The following is an 18,265-nucleotide window of genomic DNA, read 5'->3' on the forward strand; positions in this document are numbered from 1 at the left end:
TATCTGTTCCACGGACCACATTAGGAGCCGTATGTTTTTCTAAGCATACTGCACGTATGTATTGTGCTATTCTTTATGCCGCCATTGTCTAAGCAAGAGGTGTGCTAATAGTGTATGTCCACTCAAACATACTTTGCTGGGGGTTTTTTACAGGACAGGGTGGGTTGCCATACGAGCCTCACCCTCTTGGGCTCGGTCCAGATGCTGGAAAATATGCAGGCAAATATGGTGAGACTCAGCAAACCTGGGGGTGTATTAATTGTTTAAAAAACGTAGCAAAACATTTTGCACGTTTTGCAACGAAAACAAGAGTTTGTATTTGACAAATTCATGTAGGTCCCTCTTCGTTTCGTTTCCTTCTGTTTGCTTCCAGTTGGTTCCATTTTGTTCCTAGTGAATACACCCCTTGCACCCTCCATCTTTCTGCCGTCTGACATGTCTATTTTCTCTGTGGTTGCCATGTTAGGGGGCGGTGCACCAGAATCCTATGCACCAGAACCTCTTGGCTTTGGTGGTGAAGGACAGAAGTCTGCTGGGAAATATGGTGAGACTTTTACTGTTTTTCACCTTGCTATTGTTTTTTCATTATGGTTCATTCTGTCATCTCTTCCTACCCATCTTAAAGCTACTCTCTGTATACTCCTCTTGCAATTTCTTTGTGTATCAAATACTTGACCAGTACTCTAGTCCTCACCTGTCCTGGCTTTTCTCCATAGGTAACCTTGGACCATACGAGCCACAGACCCTTGGATCAGTCACTGATGGCAAATCCACCGGACAATACGGTAGATACATCTCTTCTTCAAAGTCACACTTTTCAAATTGTGTATAGGCTCAATGAAAGGGGTGACCATTTGGTTGAAATTATTTGACATCCATCCATCCTGCCTCTTGCTCTATGAAATGAATCAATAAGTGCTACATTGTCCGAACCACCTTTTAATCTCATCTCCTCTCTTTTCTCTGTCATTAGAAAATCCTATGCCTTATGAGCCTTTGCCCCTCGAATCAGAGGCTGTCGGAAAGTCATACGGTAACGGTATGAGTGTAGTGGTGAATGGTAGACATTTGTTTTTGCTCAAAACTACAGTAGCCTGTTCCCAGATCTGTTTGTGCTGTCTTGTCAACTCTGTCACTCATTGACATGTTTGGCAATGACAACAACCATAGGAGTTTGCTATAGGCCTACAGCACAAAAAGATGTTTGACCAGCATAACATGCATCTCCCAGTAGATCAGCCGCTTTCAAGGAGCGGGACACTAATCCGGGTGCTTATAAGAAATCTCGCTATGCCCTCAGATGAACCATCAAACAAGCAAAGCGTCAATAAAGGATTAAGATTGAATCCTACTACTCCGGCTCTGACACTCGTCGGATGTGGCAGGGCTTGAAAACTATTACGGACTACAAAGGGAAACCCAGACGCGAGCTGCCCAGTGACACAAGCCTACCAGATGAGCTAAATGCCTTTTATGCTCGCTTCGAGGCAAGCAACACTGAAGCATGCACGAGAGCATCAGCTGTTCTGGATGACTGTGTGATGACGCTCTCGGTAGCCGATGTGAGCAAGACCTTTAAACAGGTCAACATTCACAAAGCCGCACGGGCCAGATGGATTACCAGGACGTGTACTCAAAGCATGCCTGGACCAACTGGAAAGTGTCTTCACTGACATTTTCAACCTCTCCCTGACTGAGTCTGTAATACCTACATGTTTTAAGCAGACCACCATAGTCCCTGTGCCCAAGGAAGCGAAGGTAACCTGCCTAAATGATTACCGCCCCGTAGCAATCACGTCGGTAGCCATGAAGTGCTTTGAGAGGGTGGTCATGGAACACATCAACAGCATCCTCCTGGATACCCTAGACCCACTCCAATTCACATACCGCCCCAACAGATCCACAGATGACGCAATCCCATTCCACACTGCCCTTTCCCACCTGGACAAAAGGAACACCTATGTGAGAATGCTGTTCATTGACTACAGCTCAGCGTTCAACACCATAGTGCCCACGAAGCTCATCACTAAGCTAAGTACCCTGGAACTAAACACCTCCCTCTGCAACTGGATCCTGGACTTCCTGACGGGCCACCCCCAGGTGGTAAGGGTAGGCAACAACACGTCTGCCACACTGATCCTCAAAACGGGGTCCCCTCAGGGGTGTATACTTAGGCCCCTCCTGTACTCCTTGTTCACCCATGACTGTATGGTCAAGCACGACTCCAACACCATCATTAAGTTTGGTGACGACACAACAGTGGTAGGTCTGATCACCAACAACGATGAGACAGCCTTTAGGGAAGAGGTCAGAGAACTGGCAGTGTGGTGCCAGGACAACAACCTCTCCCTAAACGTAATCACGACAAAGGAGCTGATCGTGGACTACAGGAAAAGACGGGCCGAACAGGCCTCCATTAACATCAATGGGGCTGTATTGGAGCGGGTCGAGAGTTTCAAGTTCCTTGGTGTTCATACCACCAACGAACTATCATGGTCCAAACACACCAAGACAGTCGTGAAGAGGGCACGACAAAACATTTTCCCCCTCAGGAGACTGAAAAGATTTGGCATGGGTCCCCAGATCCTCAAAGTTCTACAGCTGGACCATTGAGAGCATCCTGACCGGTTGCATCACTGCCTGGTATGGCAACTGCTCGGCCTCCGACCGAAGGCACTACAGAGCCACCCTAGTCATAGGCTGTTCTCAATGCTACCACACGGCAAGCGGTACCGGAGCGCCAAATCTAGGACCAAAAGGCTCCTTAACAGCTTCTACCCCCAAGCCTGCTGAACAATTAATCAAATGGCTATTACATTGACACCTCCCCACCCCCTCCATTTGTTTTGTACACTGCTGCTACTCGCTGTTTATTATCTATACATAGTCACTTCACCCCTACCTACATGTACAAATTACCTCAACCTGTACCCCCGCACACTGACCGGTACCCCCTGTATATAGCCATGTTATTGTGTTACTTTTTATGATTAATTATTTATTTTTTTCTTAACTCTTGTTGAACTGCGCTATTGGTTAAGGACTTGTAAGTAAGCATTTCACGGTAAGGTCTACACTTGTTGAATTCGGCGCATGTGACAAATAAAGTTTGATTTGATTTAATCTCCCCTTCTCAGAGAGAATAGGAGAAATAGCACCAGAACAACCTGCTAGACGTGAAGAGGGAAAATCTACTGACAAATATGGTATGAATTGTCTGGACATACATTGACTTAATTTATATTGTTTGTTTGTTTTCTGTGTTTGTCTGGACAATGATCAAAGTGAATTTATATTATTTGTTTTCTGTCTCCCAATGTATTTATTTAATCCCAATGTATTCTCTACATTTCAGGAAATGGGGGTTATATAAATGGACAAGTTCAGCCAGAAGGTAACGAAAGCACCCAGTTGTCTAGTTACTACACTTGCAAATCATGTAAAATAGTAATACAACTTCAATAATCTCAACTTTCATTTGTCTATGCTCATACATTACACAAACATAATTATATTTACATCAGTAGTTCCAAACCCAGTATTAGGTGTCTGCTATAGCAACAACGTTTTGTTTGACATATCCCATACATTTATTTTGTGTCTTCGTCCGAGTTCTTGTACACTACATGACAAAAAGTATGTGGACACCTTCTCGTCGAACATCTCATTCCAAAATCATGGGCATTAATATGGAGTTGGTCCCCCCTTTGCTGCTATAACAGCTTCCACTCTTCTGGGAATGCTTTCCACTAGATCAGGTATTCCCAAACTGAGGTACATGCAATGCCATCGGGGGTATGCCAAATAAAAATGTGATTCATTTAAAAAATACATCGTTTTTTCTTCACATTTTCAAACAGTCCATTTAGTAATGCCCGCGTCCATAGAGACACATACCAGCTCTACTGGTAGTACTGCTACTACCAGCAGTACTACACCTGCACCTGTCGACGACACAAGTTGTCCTGCTTCCACGAGCATATCCAATGCTAGCATCAGTAATTCTAAATTTGTTGTTAGCCCAGCTAGCATGGACACTGACAGTTGTGAATCTGATGCAGCCGAAGAGCTACTGCGGTAGCAGTTCCTCAATTAAGGAAGACATCCTCTTCTGCAAACCACTGGAAACCAGAATAACAGGAGAGGATATTTGTAAAGTACTGGACAGCTTTGTGACATCAAATGGACTTTGGTGGTCAAGATGTGTTGGTATCTGTACTGATGGCACAAAAGCAGTGAGACATAGTGGAGTGGTAACGCGCGTGCAAGCAGTTGCTTCCAACTTGGGTACACTGCAGCATCCACGAGAGGCTCTTACTGCCAAGGGAATGCCTGACAGCTTGCAAGACGTTTTGGACACTACAGTTAAAATGGGAAACTTTGTTAAAGCAAGGCCCCTGAACTCAATGTGTATTTTCTGCACTTAGTTTCTCACACGGCTGGCCTACAGTGGCTTGCGAAAGTATTCACCCCCATTGGAATTTTTCCTATTTTGTTGCCTTACAACCTGGAATTAATATAGAATTTTTTTTTTTTGGGGGGGGGGGGGGTTGTATCATTTCATTTGCACAACATGCCTGCCACTTTGAAGATGCAAAATATTTTTTTTATTGTGAAACAAACAAGAAATAAGACAAAAAAACGGAAAACTTTGAGCGTGCATAACTATTCACCCCCCTAAAGTCAATACTTTGTAGAGCCACCTTTTGTAGCAATTACAGCTGCAAGTCTCTTGGGGTATGTCTCTATAAACTTGGCACATCTAGTCACTGGGATTTTTGCCCATTCTTCAAGGCAAAACGGCTCCAGCTCCTTCAAGTTGGATGGGTTCCGCTGGTGTACAGCAAACTTTAAGTCATACCACAGACTCTCAATTGGATTGAGGTCTGGGCTTTGACTAGGCCATTCCAAGACATTTAAATGTTTCCCCTTAAACCACTCAAGTGATGCATTAGCAGTATGCTTAGGGTCATTGTCCTGCTGGATGGTGAACCTCTGTCCCAGTCTCAAATCTCTGGAAGACTGAAACAGGTTTCCCTCAAGAATTTCTCTGTATTTAACACCATCCATCATTCCTTCAATTCTGACCAGTTTCCCAGTCCCTGCTGAGGAAAAGAAATGGGGATGGTGTTCTCGGAGGGATGAGAAGTGTTGGGTTTGCGCCAGGAATAGCGTTTTCCTTGATGGCCAAAAAGCTACATTTTTGTCTCATCTGACCAGAGTACCTTCTTCCATATGTTTGGGGAGTATCACACATGCCTATAGGCGAATACCAAACATGTTTGCTTATTTTTTTCTTTAAGCAATGGCTTTTTTCTGGCCACTCTTCCGTAAAGCCCAGCTCTGTGGACTGTAAGGCTTAAAGTGGTTCTATGGACAGATAGTCCAATATCTGCTGTGGAGCTTTGCAGCTCCTTCAGGGTTATCTTTGGTCTCTGTGCTGCCTCTCTGATTAATGCCTTCCTGGCCTGATCCGTGAGTTTTGGTGGGCGGCACTCTCTTGGCAGGTTTGTTGCCATATTCTTCAATTTTTTAATAATGGATTTAACGGTGCTCCGTGGGATGTTCAAAGTTACAGATATTTTTTTATAACGCAACCCTGAACTGTACTTCTCCACAACTTTGTCTCTGACCTGTTTGAAGAGCTCCTTGGTCTTCATGGTGCCGCTTGCTTGGTGGTACCTCTTGCTTAGTGGTGTTGCAGACTCTGGGGCCTTTCAGAACAGGTGTATATATACTGAGATCATGTGACACTTAGATTGCACACAGGTGGACTTTATTGAACTAATTATGTGACTTCTGAAGGTAATTGGTTGCACCAGATCTTATTTAGGGGCTTCATAGCAAATGGGGTGAATACATATGAAAAAAAGTACTTTTTTTCACTTCACCAATTTGGACTATTTTGTGTATGTCCATGACATGAAATCCAAATAAAAATCTATTTAAATTACAGGTTGTAATGCAACAAAATAGGAAAAACGGCAAGTGGGATGAATTCTTTTGCAAGGCACTGTATCTGGGTGATTTCTTTTCTCGCCTGAATGATCTAAATCTAGGATTACAGGGACTCTCCGCAACTATATTCAATGTGCAGGACAAAATTGAGGCTTTGATTAAGAAGTTGGAGCTCTTCTCTGTCTAGATTAACAAGGACAACATGCAGGTATTTCCATCATTGTATGATTTTTTTGTGTGCAAATGAACTTAAGCTTACGGACAATGTCAAATGTGATATAGCGAAGCACCTGAATGAGTTGGGTGCGCAATTACGCAGGTACTTTCCTGAAACGGATGACACAAACTGGATTCGTTATCCCTTTCATGCCCTGCCTCCAGTCCACTTACCGATATCTGAACAAGAGAGCCTCATAGAAATTGCAACAAGCGGTTCTGTGAAAATTGAATTTAATCAGAAGCCACTGCCAGATTTCTGGATTGGGCTGCGCTCAGAGTATTCTGCCTTGGCAAATCGCGCTGTTAAGACACTGATGCCCTTTGCAACCACGTACCTAGGCGAGAGTGGATTCTCGGCCCTCACTAGCATGAAAACTAAATACAGGCACAGACTGTGTGTGGAAAATGATTTGAGACGGAGACTCTCTCCAATACAACCCAACATTGCAAAGTTATGAGCATCCTTTCAAGCACACCTTTTTCATTAACCTGTGGTGAGTTATTCACAATTTTCGATGAACAAATAAGGTTTCATATGTAACATGGTTAAATAAAGACCAAAATTATTGATTATTATTATTTGTCCACTGGTCCTATAAGAGCTCTTTGTCACTTCCCACGAGCCGGGTTGTGACACAAACTCACACTCATTCTTATGTTTAATAAATGTATCGTATAGTTTGTGTGTGGCAGGCTTACAATGATGGCAAAAAACAACATTTGAGAGTGCGCTGACCCTGGTGCTGGAGGGGGTACGCAGCTGGAGGTTGAATGTTTGAAGGGGTACAGGACTATAAAAAGTTTGGGAACCATTGCACTAGATGATGGAACATTGCTGCAGGGACTTGCTTCCATTCAGCCACAAGAGCATTAGTGAGGTCAGGCACTGATGTTGGGCGATTAGGCCTGGCTCGTAGTCAGCATTTCAATTCATCCCAAAGGTGTTCGATGGGGTTGAGGTCAGGGCTTTGTGCAGGCCAGTCAAGTTCTTCCACACCTATCTCGACAAACCATTTCTGTCTGGACCTCCCTTTGTGCATTGGGGCATTGTCTTGCTGAAACAGGAAAGGGCCTTCCCCAAACTGTTGCCACAAAGTTGGAAGTACAGAATCGTCTAGAATGACATTGCATGCTGTAGCGTTAAGATTTCCCTTTACTGGAACAAAGGGGCCTAGCCCGAACTATGAAAAACAGCCCCAGACCATTATTGCTCCTCCACCAAACTTTACAGTTTGTGTGCTGACGTTGCTTCCAGAGGCAGTTTGGGACTCTGTGTTGAAATCGAGGACAGACTATTTGTACGCGCTACATGCTTCAGCATTCGGCGGTCCCATTCTGTGAGCTTGTGTGGCCTACCACTTCGCGGCTTAGCCATTGTTGCTCCTAGACGTTTCCACTTTACAATAACAGCACTTACAGTTGACCGGGGCAGCTCGGGCAGGGCAGAATTTTGACGAACTGACTTGTTGGAAAGGTGGCATCCTATGACGGTGCCATGTTGAAAGTCAATGAACTCTAAAGTAAGACCATTCTACTGCCAATGTTTGTCTATGGAGATTGAATGGCTGTGTGGTCGATTTTATACACCTGTCAGCAACGTGTGTGGCTGAAATAGCCGAATCCACTAATTTGAAGGGGTGTCCGCATACTTTAGTATATATAGCATATCTCTGTGTGTTTCATATTTTGTTCAGTGTCAGTCTGGCTTTGGTTTGTTCTGTCTTGTTGTCTTTGTGTTCATCCTGATTGTGCTTTTGAGCTTTTGCATCTCCGTGTGCTTTACAAATCCTCCCCTTCTTTCATCCCTCTTTCATCCTGCCATGCCATCCACTCCTCCTCTTCTATAAAATCCCTTCATTCTCTTTCCTCAGTTGTCTCCTTCCCCCCAGCTCCCACTCCTTGGCCCTCCATCTCCTATCCCCCCATCCCTTCATTTGTGCCCGTAGTGTCCTTCTTCCCCCCCGAGGCCCCTGCCGCAGCTGTTTCAGAGGCCCCACCCAAGCCTGTGGGCACTGCCAGCCTCTCCCTTGCATCTGTGCCCAGCACCCAAATGAAAGCCCCGCCACACGGGCCTGACACTGCGTTGCTTCAGCCACCGCACCAGATACACATTCAGCAGCACCTCAAGCTGCACATTCACCCGCAGGGCAAATCATGGCGAGGTAAAAAGTACAGTCCAAGGAGACCAGGCTTATGTTCATTAGGGCACGCAATGCAAAAACGCTTTAAAACGGTTGGCAACTGATAATGGAAATGAGAGTTTCTTATTAGACAAGTCCAGGTAGTGTTCCTCCCTATTTCAGTCCATTTTTTCCCGTTAAATGCCTATTGAACATGACCTAGTGCCAATGGAGTAAGGAGAGTGGAGCAAAGTTGAGTTTACATCACCACCTTGAGCAAGACACCATGAGCTTGATTGTATTTTGACTAAGGGATTATGGTAACCAGTCAGACGTCAAATAGACAATAGACTGTATTGATAGGAGTGGATAGTGATAAATCTCCTATTTGGAGAGATTGGATCCTGGAAAGTAGAGTAGCAGTTAAGATAGAACAGCTTTGCACACCTGCTGGCTTCACATACCTATTGCTTTGTGCTTTGCTTTGCTACCCCTAAACTCACTTGTTTTTACCTTTTTAATACAATATATCCTGATTTAAGTAGCCAGCCAACCTTTAGAAATAACAAATACAACCTTATGGAACAATCCTTGGAAAGCATTGATAAATTGGCCCACATGGAAAACTAAAAGCATAGAAACAATAAATGACTTGGTAATAGGAAATACATTTATTTCCATGACAGCTTTAAAAAGCAATTTTTGGTCGACCAATGTAGATATTTTCAAATACAGATTTTATGTCACAAAATGTATATTTGAAATCTGGACATCAGAGCAATCTTGAGGGAATCTTATTTGATGGAATGTTGGAACATAACTAACCGGATTACAGTTAATGAAAATGCATGCTTAATCCAATACAAATTAATGTATAGAATGTATTATACAAGAGACAATTCACAAATTCTACAGCACGATGGCAGAGTCATGTCTGAAGTGTAAACTACAATTGATTCAATCATTTATGCCTTCTTGGAATGTTGCAAAATTCAAAGGTTATGGGCGGAGTTACAAAGATGGATGTTTCAGAGGTATTGAAATGTAAATGTACTTGTTAATTAATCTGCGTATATTTCAAGACATGACAAATGAGGGTGCAGTGAGATACCCAATGAGTTGGACAATAATCTTCTCATCATTTAAAAAAATATACAGTGGGGAGAACAAGTATTTGATACACTGACAATTTTGCAGGTTTTCCTACTTACAAAGCATGTAGAGGTCTGTAATTTTTTATCATAGGTACACTTCAACTGTGAGAGACGGAATCTAAAACAAAAATCCAGAAAATCACATTGTATGATTTTTAAGTAATTAATTTGCATTTTATTGCATGACATAAGTATTTGATACATCAGAAAAGCAGAACTGAATATTTGGTACAGAAACCTTAGTTTGCAATTACAGAGATCATACGTTTCCTGTAGTTCTTGACCAGGTTTGCACACACTGCAGCAGGGATTTTGGCCCACTCCTCCATACAGACCTTCTCCAGATCCTTCAGGTTTCGGGGCTGTCGCTGGGCAATACGGACTTTCGGCTCCCTCCAAAGATTTTCTATTGGGTTCAGGTCTGGAGACTGGCTAGGCCACTCCAGGACCTTGAGATGCTTCTTACGGAGCCACTCCTTAGTTGCCCTGGCTGTGTGTTTCGGGTCGTTGTCATGCTGGAAGACCCAGCCACGACCCATCTTCAATGCTCTTACTGAGGGAAGGAGGTTGTTGGTCAAGATCTCGCGATACATGGCCCCATCCATCCTCCCCTCAATACGGTGCAGTCGTCCTGTCCCCTTTGCAGAAAAGCATCCCCAAAGAATGATGTTTCCACCTCCATGCTTCACGGTTGGGATGGTGTTCTTGGGGTTGTACTCATCCTTCTATTCCTCCAAACACGGCGAGTGGAGTTTAGAGCAAAAAGCTCTATTTTTGTCTCATCAGACCACATGACCTTCTCCCATTCCTCCTCTGGATCATCCAGATGGTCATTGGCAAACTTCAGACGGGCCTGGACATGCGCTGGCTTGAGCAGGGGGACCTTGCGTGCGCTGCAGGATTTTAATCCATGACGGCGTAGTGTGTTACTAATGGTTTTCTTTGAGACTGTGGTCCCAGCTCTCTTCAGGTCATTGACCAGGTCCTGCCGTGTAGTTCTGGGCTGATCCCTCACCTTCCTCATGATCATTGATGCCCCACGAGGTGAGATCTTGCATGGAGCCCCAGACCGAGGGTGATTGACCATCATCTTGAACTTCTTATATTTTCTTCTATTTTCTAATAATTGCGCCAACAGTTGTTGCCTTCTCACCAAGCTGCTTGCCTATTGTCCTGTAGCCCATCCCAGCCTTGTACAGGTCTACAATTTATCCCTGATGTCCTTACACAGCTCTCTGGTCTTGGCCATTGTGGAGAGGTTGGAGTCTGTTTGATTGAGTGTGTGGACAGGTGTCTTTTATACAGGTAACGAGTTCAAACAGGTGCAGTTAATACAGGTAATGAGTGGAGAACAGGAGGGCTTCTTAAAGAAAAACTAACAGGTCTGTGAGAGCCGGAATTCTTACTGGTTGGTAGGTGATCAAATACTTATGTCATGCAATAAAATGCAAATGAATTACTTAAAAATCATACAATGTGATTTTCTGGATTTTTGTTTTAGATTCCGTCTCTCACAGTTGAAGTGTACCTATGATAAAAATGACAGACCTCTACATGCTTTGTAAGTAGGAAAACCTGCAAAATCGTCAGTGTATCAAATACTTGTTCTCCCCACTGTATATATTCTACTCAAACTGGAAATCAGCCCATCCTCCGTCGTTCACGCAATGGAAAGGTCAAATGTTTTATTATCTCAAAATTGAAAGAACGTGGGCGACGGAGGGAAACAAAATTGTGCAGTTTGAGGCCATGTGGCAGAAAGTGATAAGGGCACTGGAGATAGGGGTGGGGGCTAGTGGGTCTGGGCAGGTGTGATGTTTGTATGATGTAGTCATTTGTATGTGTATGTTGTCTATTGTTTATAAAATATCTAATCAAATCTTTAAAAAATATATACACTACCGGTCAAAGGTTTTAGAACACCTACTCATTCAAGGGTTTTTATTTATTTGTACTATTTTCTACATTGTAGAAAAGTAGTGAAGACATCAAAACTATGAAATAACACATATGGAATCATGTAGTAACCAAAAAAGTGTTATACAAATCTAAATATATTTTATATTTGAGATTCTTCAAATAGCCACCCTTTGCCTTGATGACAGCTTTGCACTCTTGGCATTCTTTCAACCAGCTTCATCTGGAATGCTTTTCTAACAGTCTTGAAGAAGTTCCCACATATGCTGAGCCCTTGTAGGCTGCTTTTCCTTCACTCTGTGGTCCGACTCATCCCAAACCATCTCAATTTCAAATCAAATCGTATTAGTCATATGCGCCGAATAAAACAGGTGTAGACCTTACAGTGAAATGCTTACTTTCAAGCCCCTAACCGACAGTGCAGTTTCAAAAAATATGGATAAGAATAAGAGATAAAAGAAACAAGTAATTAAAGAGCAGCAGTAAAAAAATAACAATATATACAGGGGGGTGCCTGTACAGAGTCAATGTGCAGGGGCACCGGTTAGTTGAGGTAGTATGTACATGTAGGTAGAGTTAATTAAAGTGACTATGCATGGATGACAACAGAGAGTGGCAGTGGTGGGGGAATGCGAATAGTCTGGGTAGCCATTTGACTAGATGTTCAGGAGTCTTATGGCTTGGGGGTAGAAGCTGTTTATAAGCTTCTTGGACATAGTCTTGGTGCTCCGGTACCGCTTGCCGTGGGGTAGCAGGGAGAACTGTCTATGACTAGGGTGGCTCTGTAGTGCCTTCGGTCAGAGGCCGAGCAGTTGCCATACCAGGCAGTGATGCAACCAGTCGGGATGCTCTCAATGGTCCAGCTGTAGAACCTTTTGACGATCTGAGGACCCATGCCAAATCTTTTCAGTCTCCTGAGGGGGAATAGGTTTTGTCGTGCCCGCTTCACGACAGTCTTGGTGTGTTTGGACCATGTTAGTTTGTTGGTGATGTGGACACCAAGGAACTTGAAGCTCTCAACCTGCTCCACTGCAGCCCCGTCGATGAGAATGGGGGCGTGCTCGGTCCTCTTTTTCCTGTAGTCCACAATCATCTCCTTTGTCTTGATCACGTTGTTGTCGGTGATCAGGCCTACCACTGATGTGTCATCGGCAAATTTAATGATGGTGTTGGAGTCGTGCTTGACCATACAGTCATGGGTGAACAAGGAGTACAGGAGGGGGCTGATCACACCCCTGAGGGGTCCCTGTGTTGAGGATCAGCGTAGCGGATGTGTTGTTACCTACCCTTACCACCTCGGGGCGGCCTGTCAGGAAGTCCAGGATCCAGTTTTTTTATTTTTTATTTTAACCTTTATTTAACTAGGCAAGTCAGTTAAGAACAAATTCTTATTTTCAATGACGTTAACTGCCTTGTTCAGGGGCAGAACGACAGATTTGTACCTTGTCAGCTTGGAGATTTGAAATTGCAACCTTTCGGTTACTAGTCCAATGCTCTAACTACTAGGCTACGCTGCCGCCCAGAGGGTGGTGTTTAGTTCCAGGGTCCTTAGCGTATTGATGAGCTTTGAGGGCACTATGGTGTTGAACGCTGAGCTGTAGTCAATGAATAGCATTCTCACATAGTTCCAGGTTGGTCCATAGGTCCTTTTGTCCAGGTGGGAAAGGGCAGTGTGGAGTGCAATAGAGACTGCATAATCTGTGGATCTGTTGGGGTGGTATGCAAATTGGAGTGGGTCTAGGGTTTCTGAGATGATGGTGTTGATGTGAGCCATGACCAGCCTTTCAACGCACTTCATGGCTACAGACGTGAGTGCTACGGGTCGGTAGTCATTTATGCAGGTTACCTTAGTGTTCTTGGGCACAGGCACTATGGTGGTCTGCTTAAAACATGTTGGTATTACAGACTCGGACAGGGAGAGGTTGAAAATGTCAGTGAAGACATTTGCTAGTTGGTCAACGTATGCTCGCAGTACACGTCCTGGTAATCCGTCTGGCCCTGCGGCCTTGTGAATGTTGACCTGTCTGAAGGTCTTACTCACATCGGCTTCAGAGAGTGTGATCACACAGTCTTCCGGTACAGCTGGGGCTCTCATGTCTGTTTCAGTGTTATTTGCCTCGAAGAGAGCATAGAAGCAGTTTAGCTTGTCTGGTAGGCTCGTGTCACTGGGCAGCTCTCGGCTGTGCTTCCCTTTGTAGTCTGTAATGGTTATGCAGGCCCTGCCATATCCGACGAGCGTCAGAGTCTTGTATTGATGCTTTGCCTGTTTGATGGTTCGTCGGAGGGCATAGCAGGATTTCTTATAAGCTTCCGGGTTAGAGTCCCGCTCCTTGAAACGGCAGCTCTAGCCTTTAGCTCAGTGCGGATGCTGCCTGTAATCCATGGCTTCTGGTTGGGGTATGTACGTACGGTCACTGTGGGGACGATGTCATCGATGCACTTATTGATGAAGCCAATGACAGATGTGGTGTACTCCTCAATGCCATTGGAGGAATCCCGGAACATATTCCAGCATGTGCTAGCAAAACAGTCTTGTAGCTTAGCATCTGCTTCATCTGACCACTTTTTTTTATAGATCTAGTCACTGGTGCTTCCTGCTTTAATGTTTCTTCGTAAGCAGGAATCAGGAGGATGGAATTATGGTCAGATTTTCCAAATGGAGGGTGAGGGAGAGCTTTGTATGCATCTCTGTGTGTGGAGTATAAGTGGTCCAGAGTTCTTTTCCTTCTGGTTGCACATTTAACATGCTGATAGAAATTTGGTAAAACTGATTTAAGTTTCCCTGCTTTAAAGTCCCCGGCTACTAGGAGCACCGGCTCTGGGTGAGCGATTTCTTGTTTGCTTATGGCGGAATACAGCTCATTCAATGCTATCTTAGTGCCAGCCTCTGACTGTGGTGGTATGTAAACAGCTACAAAGAATATAGATGAAAACTCTCTCGGTAGGTAATGTGGTCTGCAGCTTATCATGAGAAACTCTACCTCAGGCGAGCAATAGCTCAAGACTTCCTTAGATATCATGCACCAGCTGTTGTTTACAAAAATACATAGACCGCCGCCCCTTGTCTTACCAGATGCCGCTGTTCTATCCTGCCGGTACATCGTATAACCAGCCAGCTGTATGTTGATATTGTCGTCGTTCAGCCACGACTTCGTGAAGAGTAAAATGTTACAGTTTTTAATGTCACGTTGGTAGTTTAATTGTCCCAATAACGCGTCCATTTTATTGTCCAAAGATTGCATGTTTGCTAGCAGAATTGAGGGGTGTGGGGGTTTATTCGATCACCTCTGACTCCTCAGAAAGCAGCCCGCCCTCCGGCCTCTCTTTCTCCGCCTCCTCTTCACGCAAGATCACTGGGGTTGGGGCCTGTTCCCGAGGGAGCCATATATCCTCCGCCTCGGGCTCATCAGAGTCGTGAAATAAGAAAAAGGGTTCTGCTAGTCCGTGGTCAGTAATCGCAGTCCTGATGGTTGAGGTCGGGGGATTGTGGAGGCCAGGTCATCTGATGCAGCACTCCATCACACTCCTTCTTAGTAGGGCTCCTGAGTGGCGCAGTGGTCTAAGACACTGCATCTCAGTGCAAATGATAGTCCCACTATGCCAAACCAGATGGGATGGCGTATCACTGCAGAATGCCTTGAATTGTAAATAAATCACAGACAGTGTCACCAGCAAAGCACCCGCTCACCATAACACCTCCTCCTCCATACTTTACGGTGGGAAATACACATGCGGAGATCATCCGCTCACCCACACCGTGTCTCGCAAAGACACGACGGTTGGAACCAAAAATCTCCAATTTGGACGCCAGACCAAAGGACAAATTCCCACCGGTCTAATGTTCATTGCTCGTATTTCTTGGCCCAACCAAATCTTCCTCTTATTGATGTCCTGTTAGTAGTGGTTTCTTTGCAGCAATTCAACCATGAAAGCCTGCTTCACGCAGTCTCCTCTGAACAATTGATGTTGATGTGTATGTTACTTGAACTCTGAATCATTTATTTGGGCTGTAATGTCTGATGCTGGTAACTCTAATGAACCTATCCTCTGCAGCAGAGGTAACTCTGGGTCTTCCATTCCTGTGGCAGTCCTCATGAGGTCCAGTTTCATCATAGCGCTTGATGGTTTTGCGACTGTACTTGAAGAAACTTTCAAAGTTCTTAATGTTCTGCATTGACTGACCTTCATGTCTTAAAGTAATGATGGACTGTCATTTCTTTTTGCTTATTTGAGCTGTTCTTGCCATAATATGGACTTGGTCTTTTACCAAATAGGGCTAACTTCTGTATACCACCCCTATCTTGTTACAACACAACTGATTGGCTGAAAAGTAAATATGAACTTTTAACAAGGCACACCTGTTAATTGAAATGCATTCCAAGTGACTACCTCATGAAGCTGGTTGAGCGAATGCCAAGAGTGCAAAGCTGTCATCAAGGCAAAGGGTGGCTATTTGAAGAATCTCAAATATAAAATGTTTAACACTTTTTTGGTTACTACATGATTCCATATGTGTTATTTCATAGTGTTGATGTCTTCACTATTGTTCTACAATGTAGAAAATAGTAAAAAATACAGAAAAACCCTTGAATGAGTAGGCGTTGTAAAACTTTTGACAGGTAGTGTATGTGAAATGACAAATAGAAAGCAAACTTATGGCACTTTCAATGGACAAGTTATAGAGGGCCCCAATATTGTAACCATTGAGTGGATTCTGTCAAATTGTGCAGTATAAACTCATAGAGTGCCTGCCTTTTATAGGACATAAGCTTGCTTCGTACAGTATAATGAAATGCATAGTATCATACAGGATTCCAATATAGAACTGTTATCATTGTAAGTAAACTCAGCAAAAAAAGAAACATCCCTTTTTCAGGACCCTGTCTTTCAAAGATAATTTGTAAAAATCCAAATAACTTCACAGATCATTGTAAAGGGTTTAAACACTGTTTCCCATGCTTGTTCAATGAACCATGAACAATTAATGAACATGCACCTGTGGAACGGTCGTTAAGACACTAACAGCTTACAGACAGTAGGCAATTAAGGTCACAGTTATGAAAACTTAGGACACTAAAGAGGCTTTCTACTGACTCTGAAAAACACCAAAAGAAAAATGCCCAGGGCACCTGCTCATCTGCGTGAATGTGCCTTAGGCATGCTGAAAGGAGGCATGAAGACTGCAGATGTTGCCAGGGCAATAAATTGCAATGTCCGTACTGTGAGACGCCTAAGACAGCGCTACAGGGAGACAGGACAGACAGCTGATCGTCCTCACAGTGGCAGACACCTGCATAGGATCGGTACATCCGAACATCACACCTGCGGGACAGGTACAGGATGGCAACAACAACTGCCCGAGTTACACCAGGAATGCACAATCCCTCCATCAGTGCTCAGACTGTCCGCAATAGGCTGAGAGCGGCTGGACTGAGGGCTTGTAAGCCTTTTGTAAGGCAGGTCCTCACCAGACATCACCGGCAACAACGTTGCCTATGGGCACAAGCCCACCGTCGCTGCACCAGACAGGACTGGCAAAAAGTGCTCTTCTCTGACGATGGTCGGATTCGCGTTTATCGTCGAAGGAATGACCGTTACACCAAGGCCTGTACTCTGGAGCGGGATCGATTTGGAGGTGGAGGGTCTGTCATGGTCTGGGGCGGTGTATCACAGCATCATCGGACTGAGATTGTTGTCATTGCAGGCAATCTCAACGCTGTGCGTTACAGGGAAGAGCTCATGTGGTACCCTTCCTGCAGGCTCATCCTGACATGACCCTCCAGCATGACAATCCCACCAACCGTACTGCTCGTTCTGTGCGTGATTTCCTGCAAGACAGCAATGTCAGTGTTCTGCCATGGCCAGCGAAGAGCCCGGATCTCAATCCCATTGAGCACGTCTGGGACCTGTTGGATCGGAGGGTGAGGGCTAGGGCCATTCCCCCCTAGAAATGTCCAGGAAACTTGCAGGTGCCTTGGTGGAAGAGTGAGGTAACATCTCACAGCAAGAACTGGCAAATCTGGTGCAGTCCATGAGGAGGAGATGCACTGCAGTACTTAATGCAGCTGGTGTCCACACCAGATACTGACTGTTACTTTTGATTTTGACCCCCCCTTTGTTCAGGGACACATTATTCCATTTCTGTTACTCACATGTCTGTGGAACTTGTTCTGTTTGTCTCAGTTGTTGAATCTCGTTATGTTCATACAAATATTTACACATGTTAAGTTTGCTGAAAATAAACGCAGTTGACAGTGAGAGGATGTTTCTTTTTTTGCTGAGTTCATAAGTAATTTTACCCTGTTTGTCTGACATGCATGTCTCAGTTCCTATTGGTATTTTTAGTAGAAGAACTTAAAATGCATGATCACGCATGCATAGCTGCGGGAAGTAGGCGTGCTGACTGCAGCACCCCCCGATAAATATATATATATTTTATTATTATTAACAATAAATGTCCACAAAATTTGTGAACTGGCCTTCATTACTCCTTACTTTATTACTCCTTACATGACTTTATTACCCCATCGATAGGACCCCTAACCCAAAACATATTCCCGTAGCCATGCACACGTTCAACTAAGGAATTTAAGTTATTGAAAGATTCTGTTGAAGTGTTGGCATTGCCATGCCAGCTTTTGTGGGGGACACTATCTGCATTTCCCCTCTGGATATATTTAAAGAGCGGTGTTATTATGTAATCAAGCATACAAACGTCTGTGTCTTTGAGTGGTTATCTTGGGCAGATAAGAGATAAATTGATACAAAATGTTCTTATTTTTTCTATACTTTTTCCTTTTATTTTCAGGAGGTGCAAAGGAGAACAAATATGAATTAACAGGATTCTTTGGGAATAGTGGATACTAAGGTAAAACATTAAAGGTAGACTAAACTTGT

General features: G+C 44.1%; 1 protein-coding gene across 20 annotated transcripts in view; it reads left to right on the forward strand.

Moving 5' to 3' along the window:
- The window catches only part of cmn (calymmin), a 71,819-nt gene that overhangs the window by 52,973 nt on the left and 581 nt on the right, over nt 1-18,265 (forward strand). For 15 of the 20 annotated variants that reach the window (XM_071390997.1, XM_071391001.1, XM_071391004.1 and 12 more), the window contains 8 exons: nt 154-228; nt 467-544; nt 717-785; nt 974-1,039; nt 3,138-3,206; nt 3,356-3,394; nt 8,049-8,339; nt 18,177-18,236. In XM_071390997.1, coding sequence (XP_071247098.1) covers nt 154-228; nt 467-544; nt 717-785; nt 974-1,039; nt 3,138-3,206; nt 3,356-3,394; nt 8,049-8,339; nt 18,177-18,235 — 746 coding nt within the window. In that variant the 3' untranslated portion in view covers nt 18,236. Of the gene's footprint in view, nt 1-153; nt 229-466; nt 545-716; nt 786-973; nt 1,040-3,137; nt 3,207-3,355; nt 3,395-8,048; nt 8,340-18,176; nt 18,251-18,265 lie in introns of all 20 variants that reach the window. The other 5 variants (XM_071390998.1, XM_071391000.1, XM_071391012.1 and 2 more) reach the window with 5 other exon arrangements.

Source organism: Salvelinus alpinus, chromosome 3 (assembly GCF_045679555.1).
Source record: "Salvelinus alpinus chromosome 3, SLU_Salpinus.1, whole genome shotgun sequence".
NCBI lineage: Eukaryota > Metazoa > Chordata > Actinopteri > Salmoniformes > Salmonidae > Salvelinus > Salvelinus alpinus.